General features: G+C 40.7%; 1 protein-coding gene across 2 annotated transcripts; it reads right to left on the bottom strand.

Moving 5' to 3' along the window:
* Positions 1 to 1522: 1522 nt before the first annotated feature.
* SERPINB3 (serpin family B member 3) lies at positions 1523 to 8198 on the bottom strand. Of its 2 annotated transcripts, none has more exons than XM_039251888.1 (7): positions 8031 to 8198; positions 7435 to 7491; positions 6077 to 6205; positions 5178 to 5295; positions 4198 to 4337; positions 3518 to 3673; positions 1523 to 1924 (listed from the first exon to the last, which is right to left on the bottom strand). In XM_039251888.1, the coding sequence occupies exons 1-7, from the start codon at positions 8196 to 8198 to the stop codon at positions 1523 to 1525; spliced, it is 1170 nt and encodes a 389-aa protein (XP_039107819.1). The 2 variants fall into 2 exon arrangements, with proteins under 2 accessions (XP_039107819.1, XP_039107820.1); XM_039251889.1 differs by having other exon boundaries at positions 3518 to 3610.
* Positions 8199 to 8447: the final 249 nt, after the last annotated feature.

The raw sequence follows: 8447 nt of genomic DNA, 5'->3' as shown, positions 1-8447 counted from the left end.
GGTGTGTGAGGTTCATCCTGCTGTGGGAGTCGATGGTTTCTTCCTGCCTATTACTGAGCACACTTCCGTTGTTTCTCCATTCACCTGCTCATGCACATTGGAGTTATTTCCAGTTTTTGGCCTTGTGAATAAAGCTGCTCTGAACATTTGGGTGTAGTCCTTTCATGGATTCAGGTTTTCAGTTCTCTTGGGTAAATATCAGGGGGTGGAGCTGCTAGGTCATATGTTAAGTAAACATGTACTTTTTGTAAGAAATTGCCAAAATGATTCCAGAGTGGTTGCACCTTTCTGTGTTCCCTGCCAGTAGTGTGTGAGACTTCCCGTTGCTCCGTATTCTCTCCAGCATTGATATTGCCAATTTTTAGAATTAAAATTAAAGTTCTGACCACTGTGTAATAGGTGTGAGGTGTACTCTTTGGGGGAGGAATCTTGAAAGCACGTAAATATCCATTCCTTATAAAACTTTTAATTTAGTCATTTACTTATTTATCAGTATGGAGTCATTATATTCTGTTTTAGTGAATGAATTATGGTGTCTTTAAAAATAAAGACACAAGATTTGAGTCTTCTATCAATTCCTCTACACATGGCCACAGTGCAGGCAGAGGTAGCTGCCTGGTTCTCTGACTGGCCTAGAATGGAGGCAAAACTTTTCAGTTTTCATATAGGTATCAGTCGTTCCTCTACCTGATGTGACTCAGATGCCTATGAGCCTTTGTCTCATATCTGGTTTTCTCTGTGCCACTTCTGACATTATGATGGCTTACTGATTAGTCTCATTGTATCTACACTGTTCTTTTCTCTCATCCATTTATATCATAGAGATAATATTTTTAAAATGCAGATTGATGATCTGCATCTCATCTTTGGGAAACAAACAACTGAAACTTGTTCTGGCTTTCCATTTATTTTAGGATAAAATAGAAAGTTGTGAACATGACCTACAGCACCTTTCATGTCTGGTACCAAATTACCTTCAGCCTTAACATGCTCTGCTCCTATTTTGAGTTTTCTTTTTAATGTGATAGTATATTTTAAAATTATTTTTCCTAGGTATGGGGGGCCACTTATACTTTGTTGAAACGAAAAAAAAGAAAAGCAACAAATAATTCGAATACATGTTTTATTGATAATTTGTTTCATAAATGAAATTTAGACATGTAAGGGTCCTAGGTATCACCTAAATTCTTAAATAAATGTGGACATTTAGGTTAATAAGTTTGAATAGTAGATACGAATTTTGAAATAGAAGGTACTATTTCAAATTTAGTTGAAGATAGAGTATTTAAAATATCCTTTTACTGTGTGTTGAACATTTTGTTCAAAGGGGTATTATCATGGGTAGATAAGTAGGTTTACAGGTGTTTGTAGAAGGAGGGAGAGAGACAGACAACCGTTACATTCTTAGTGATGACTATGAGATTGGAAAGGAAAAAAGAATTAAAGAGAATATGTTATTTTCAGCAAGCCATGTACTGGGAAAACCTGCAATTCCCTGTAAGTGGTGGCAGGCTAGTTGTATCTAAGGAGAGGAGACTCTGCCCAGGAAGAGGATGCTGTTGGTCTTATTGTGCTTGATGAAGAACAGGAAGGGGTGATCACAATGAAAACGGCGAATTGGTGGTGATGTTAACCCAACAGTTACGACTGTAGAGGCTGTGGCCTCGGTGCCTTCTTCAGTCACCTCTACAAAGGACTTGTGTAGGACTTTAGACACCACGAGATCCAGTTTTCTTGTCATGCCCAAGAAGTTGGCTTTCTGTCCACTGAAGGCATCCACCATCCCCAGGGACATCAGCGCGCCCCTGAGGTCATAGCCCTCTTCCACCTTGAACCGGGGTAAATATAAATCCACCAGGCTCTCGCTCATATTCTGTGAGCTCGTCCACTCTGTTAGTTTCTCAGCGGTGAGTTGATCTTCAAGCTACAGCAATAGGGAAAGGGAACAACTGACATGATTCTCATTGGACAGCAAACATGATATAACATTGGACTGAATTATAGAAAACTTTTAATAGTAAATGTACATACAGAAGATTCGAGTTATCACATCTTATCTAAGGAGGCAAAAATAACAGTCATAAAAATATATTTTACAGTTGAAAAATGTACTATATATTCACAACTGTGTTATATTTATGTATCTATGTATACATAAATATGTATGCATATGTATACATATATACACGTGTATATAGGGATATATGCATACATGTGTGCATAGCAGAATTATTAAAGTTATTTTGTAAGAAATGAACTATGTTTCTATTTTGTATGCCTCCCACGTGACATGCTTCATTTTCAAATAGACCTATGTACATTACTTTTTACGCCCTAATTTAAATAATCATTATAGTATAGGTACTACTTTTCTTCCTTTTTCTTGCTTCACCTATTTGTAAACATTTCTCACATATATATTTCTCTAAACAAGTTTCAATTGTTACACAATATTAACACTAAATTGGTATTCAAAGTATACATATTTTTAAGCATTCACACTGTGTCAGTCCCTGTGTTAAACTATCGGTAATACGAAAATGCGTCATTGTTCCTTGTTCTGAATTTTTCAATACTTTAGGCTCCTTGCCTTGTTTGGATTTATTACCCTAAGTTAAAATCCCAGGACTGGGATTCCTGATGTCATTGATCATTAGGATTGCTGAGCTGGAGTATGAACAGGGTCATGGCCCTTCGCAGGTGCTTCCATATTGCTTTGCCTGAGGATTGCCAAAGCCCGGCATTAGTACAGGTCTCCTTTGGATGCAGCAAGTTCATGGGGACCTCAGCAGCATCACCGGCTGTTGGAGTCACTGCGAGCTGCCATGTTCGGATTGTCCTTCATACGCCAGATACCGTTGTTGGTATTCTTACATACTGGCTTCATTGTAACAATTTTAAGAGGAAAATTCTAGACCCTCCACACACATCTTTTTTGTTTGTTTGTTTTACTCTGAGCAGTGAGACTCTGAATGACTTTTAAACTCCTAGCAACAGAATACTTCTAAACTGAAAAGCTAAATCTGTTTGTCGATTGTCTGCAAAGCCATTGTGATTTAACGTTTAAAATGTACCCTTTGTTGTTTTAATTTGCTCGTTTTGTGTATGAGTGAGCTTGCAAATATTTCCATGTGGCACCTACACAAGAGTGTTTATGTCCTTGTCTTCACATGAATAGACTGGGATATATTAGAAGTTCTTATGGTTGCAAAATATTAATGTTAGCGTACCTAGGTAGGTTTCTCAGAATATTAATGGAACCTGTGATGTTGAGATTTTCTGTATAATCTTCCACATCATGCTGTGATATTTAAGATATTTACTTTTTGGATACCGGATTTTCCTTAACAAATCTTTTTTAGGCTGTTTGCAGAGAAGAAACCACGTACTCTGTACTTGAACTCTGTCAGCCGCCACCACCTGCCTGTGATCATTGCTGCAATGAACGACCCGTACAAGCACTGTCCTGCTGGGAAGTCAGGCAATAGTAGGAAGAATTAGAGGTACAAGATTTTACCTTCTGCAGACCATCCACTTCATTTGGCAGCAGCAAGATCATGCTTAGATCCTTGCCTTTGTATGGCATTTCCAAAACCTGGGCCTGCACCTCCTCCAGTGAGGTGTAATTAAAGACCACGGACTGTTTCATCATCTGCACGGGTTTGCTTGTCTCCTGAGGTAATTGATGGGGCATACAAATGCTCAGTGAGGTATTATTCAAAAGAAGATAATACTATTGAGGTACCAAACACATCCTCCTCCTAAGAGATGATAGGGGAAATCTGTGAATTCGGGACAAGAGTTTCTTGGAGTGTCCCCCAAGTAAATAAGGTCAAAAAATAAGAGGATAATGAGCCATGACCAAGTCTGTTTTCTACTTGCGGTTGTACTACACGCTATCAGATAGGAGTTGAAATGTAACATTCCATGTATGACTGTGTTACATTATTGTAAATAAATTACAGGGGCACCTGGGTGGCTTAGTCTGTTAAAGCATCCGACTTTGGCTCAGGTCATGATGTCAATCAAGGTTCTTGAGTTCAAGCCCCGCATTGGGCTCTGTGCTGACAGCTAGCTCAGAGCCTGGAGCCTGCTTCGGATTCTGTGTCTCCCCCTCTCTCTCTGCCCCTCCCCAACTCATGCTCTCTCTCTCTCTCAAAAATAAACAAACATTTAAAAAATAATAAATTATAATACCTTGTTTAGCCAAAATTTTTCCTCCACTGTATATTTTTTATCAAATCTCTTGTCCCACTGGCCTCTGAAATAGACTGCATTCACCAGAACCAGAACAGTAGCATCAAGACTTCTTTGGGGAAGCATATCCTTGATTTTTCCTGCAAAGGAAAGAACATAGAGGTCTGCCACGGAAGGACAAGTGGTTTGTTTGGAAGATGCTTTGAAAGTTAACAGTCGATCCTTAGTTATTTGCACAAGTCACCACTTGAGGGACTCTGAGCAGTAATTCTCCAGCTAGAGCTTTCCTCGTGGCACCAGCTGGATGGAGTTGTCCTTGCTGCGGACACCGCTTCCTGTCATGGGAAAGGGGTTCAGATTCTCTGTTTTTGCAGGGCCTCAGTCACCTCACACTGAATAGGGATACATTGATTTCAGCTACTCTTACAAGTGACTCCACCCCCCACTTCCCTCCCTCAGTTCTTCCACACCTCCACTCTTCACTCCTCCCTCCCTTCCTTTCTGTGTTTCAGCTTTGGGCTCACTACTGTAAGGAAATCGGGCTTGATTGTTCTTTAGGACAAGTGGCATGAACTCTCTGATCTGAAACATACGCCCGCCCTAGGCTGTCAGACCCTAATCCCTGCGGGGTCTTCCTCTGGATTCTCCACTTTGGGGATTGAGAGGATGTGAACCCAAGATGGGGTCAGAGCAGAGTCTTGAGATTCACAGATATACTGTCATCTCTGGCCCCAAGCAAACCCAGATTGCCAGCCGTGTTTCCTTGTACTTATCTTTCTGTTGTACCTCCTGGGCTCCCCTTGTCGCTCTTCACATTTACGTGGACCATTCCTTCATCAGCGGTGCCCTTCTCCATCGTCTCTGCAAAGCCACCCCCCACCCCACTGACACCCCATATGGTGTCAAGAACAGGTTTCATGCACAGCAGGGACTCAAAAGTGTTTTCTTTTTTTTTTAATGGGAGCTCTCCCATACTCTACCATTAGTTTGGCTCTCCACCCAGGAATTAATCTTCTTACGACTTTCTTCTGCAGCGTTTTTGAAATCAACAGATTCCGCACTGGCTAGGTAAAATTTCTTAACATTATCCAGATATTCCTTTGACGTGGGAAGGAAGAAAGGATGAAAAGAAGAATTAAGAGTAATTTGTCAGTATGTATGTATTTCCAAGTTAGTTATCTTCAGTCTTGACAAAATATAGTACAAGAAATCTGAACCCCGAAGAAATCTACTTTCTCTTGCCCATGCATATTTTATACAGTTACCATGTGGGTAACGTGAAAAGGAAGTACAGGCTGGTGCAAGAATGAAGTCTTTGAAAGGCAATACCTTCTGGACATAGGCTGGTGCAGCAGAAGCTGTGGGTTGCAGACTGCAAAGCATGATGCCTCAAAGGAGATGATATGCTTTCTCACCAGCACTGTCAATCCTTAGGGGTCTCACCTTTGCTTATGTCTTCCATTTTGGCCATTCAGTATTCCCTGTACTTCCCCCAGCCCTCCTTAGAGACTCAAGCCTGCCCCCTCATCAGTATGATCCATCAAAATGTATACTAGGCGACTGAATGGTGTCAGATCATGAGGGGCATCTCATGACTTCCTTCGCTACTGAGCCTCCTCTTTGACGTGGGAAAGGGGTTATATAGTATATATATATAGTTATAAAGTAACCCTCAAGCCCACACTCTGTACGGGCAGATTGTCAGGTTCTAGGGCACTTCATTTGGTTATGAGTCGAGACAAGGGAGTCTTGTACCCTGTGTAAATGCTCTCCATGTGGGTTAGCCAGTTTCATCTGCCTTACTCTTTCCCATTTAGTTATTGAAAGACTAATGGCTCAGGATTCAAATTAAAGGTGTGGAAGGCCAAGTGAAACTTACTTGAAGAAACGGGTACTTATTGTCTCCATAGAACTTGTTGACAATGTTCAGTTCATATGCATCAGTGGGTTTCTTTAATTCAGTCAGAAGCTTTTGAAATTGGTGGTGCATATCTCCCAACTTTTCAACCTTCAAATGTCAAAAAGTAAGCTCATTGTATTCTCTGTCAACGTAGATATAAATACTAACCCCGTGTTAATCTGTTCGATCCAAAGATAAAGTTTGGTATTCCCACAGGTGACATTCCTTGTTATTCCCTGATTTTTGGTGGATTTACTTAAATATTATTCAAAACCTTTACATTCAGTCTCTTCTAGGAAATTCTTTCTTCCTGCTCTAAATAATCCCGTCTTCACTTTTGAACTGCAGATGTGGTACCATTCCACCATTGGATTGTCTTCTGATTGTACAAAAGATTAGGTTAAGCTTCCCAGCTAAATTTAAGCTCCCCAAGGACTAGAAGCATATTTCAGTTTAGCAGCCATCAGTGGTGTGGTAATGTTGGATTTGTATATTTCAGTTACGTTATGACATGAAGCCTTGTGCCCTCCTAGATGGTATTATGTTCTAAGACCTATTGACCATGATTTTCACTCATGGTGGTCATATTCTTAAGTGTAGGAAAAGTATGCGCCTGGTAAGGGCTTTACATTGGTATCTCTGGGTCTTTAGACTACTTTAGATGAAAAAAAGAAACTTCAAAATTAAGTAAACTTTCTGAAGAGACATAGGTTGAGGAGCCAGTTTTTGAGCCTAAGCCTGGCTGAATCCAGAAACTTCCACTTGCTAGCTAAGAGTTTTGGACCATAAGGCTATAAACTATATAACTCATATAATCATTTTCCGAAATTTACTTGGATGTGTGCTTATTCCTGTTAATTCCATTTATGAATTAATTAAAATGATATCATCTTAGCAACAGGATTGTGATTACTGTAATTATTGTTATTCTATGATAATAATACATAAAATTTATCAGGGTTTCCAGTAATCTAGGCACGGTTGTAATGTTTGGCATCTGTTTGTATGTATGGAGGCAGATTCCTTTATTATTCCCAGTTCACTGGGATGAGGTCACTGTGCCTCGGAGCAGTTGTGTCTTGTTCATGTTCCCCAGTGTGAATAGCAGAGTAGAAATTTGAAGCTCTTTAAGCACAGTACTGATCTCCCCTCTGGAACCAAAAACATGAAATAAATAAGTATGTAATATGAAATGAGAAACAATTATGTGCAATCTATTTTGCCTAAGATTTTTCCCTAAAAGTTGACTTTTCACAGTTTATCTGAAATTCCCTTTTAAAGTAGGACCCTCCTGGATGTGTGAGTCTCCTTCCAGACCCCAGTGCTCCGTGACTCACATGATCTGTCGTAGTTGCTCCTTGCGTGTTCTTTGTGGCTTCGTTAAAGTGAAAGACCTAGAAGAGGCAGGAAGTGGGACAAGAAAACTGCTTAAAAGATCTGGAAATAAAAAAGGAAGAAAGAACCCAAATACAAACAAAGCAAAACCCCAAACCAAAACCAAAACCAATACACAAAGGAAAAAGAGAAAACTGCAGTATAAGCATTTGCTCCTTGGAAAACCACAGCGAAGCTGACTGATCACCAGCCACTTCAGAGAATCCTGTTGTTACTCATTGCCCAGGAAATGTGAGGATGTTTTCCACGGATTTAAGTCAGCACCTCACTTCTACCATTATTCTTCCATTTAAGCCTCTCCTCTACTTGTCCTGCAATTGTGGGAGTTCATCCCGGCTCTCAGAGGCAATCTAGGTACAGGGAGGCAAATGGGGCAGAACCCAAGGGAAGGCATGTGCCCCCTCTCCCCCCACAGCTCACAGTCATGGGGATGCTTGCCCCGCCTCCTGTGCTACACAACCGGATCTGTGGTCTTCTGCACCCAAGCCAACGGAGAGATCCGTCTAAGCTGGTCATTGTGTAGGAAGCCAACACCTACCTTCTCAATTTGGAGGGCAGTGTTTCCTTTGGCTCCTAAATGGGTCATGGCTAATGCTGCTGAGATGGAGAGAGGGGAGTAGAAGATGTTGTCATCCTTCTTTGCTATTTTGAACTGTTGGAACAGATCCCATGCGAAGTGGGTGTTTGCTTCACTGAGTGAATTCATGGCGACCTTGGTGTGACCTGGAACTGTGACCTGGAACTCCTAGAAAGCATCAGATTCATATTACGACTTTATGGAAGGGAGGGCTGGTTAGTCTATAATGAAATTTTCTTAACAAAATTTTTTAAATGTTTATTTTTGAGAGAGAGATATATCTGAGAGCTAGAGAGCTGGGGAGAGGCAGAGAGAGAGAGAGAGAGAGAGAGGGAGACATAGAATCTGAAGCAGACTCCAGGCTCTGAGCTGTTAGCA

The sequence above is a fragment of the Hyaena hyaena genome, unplaced genomic scaffold (genome assembly GCF_003009895.1).
Source record: "Hyaena hyaena isolate Hyena2069 unplaced genomic scaffold, ASM300989v1 scaffold_399, whole genome shotgun sequence".
Taxonomy (NCBI): domain Eukaryota; kingdom Metazoa; phylum Chordata; class Mammalia; order Carnivora; family Hyaenidae; genus Hyaena; species Hyaena hyaena.
Note: the sequence above shows the minus strand (reverse complement) of the source record. Positions and strands in the feature narration are given on the sequence as shown.

Bases quoted from the DNA above. Each gene is read 5' to 3' on its own strand.
- SERPINB3 (XM_039251888.1), bottom strand. From the start codon at position 8,198: ATGAATTCACTCAGTGAAGCAAACACCCACTTCGCATGGGATCTGTTC. The intron at 6,206-7,434 runs GTGAGTCACGGA...TGACATTTGAAG, and splicing joins GAGCAACTACGACAGATCAT to GTTGAAAAGTTGGGAGATAT. The intron at 4,338-5,177 runs GTAGAGTATGGG...TTTCCTTTGCAG, and splicing joins GGTGGAGAGCCAAACTAATG to GAAAAATCAAGGATATGCTT.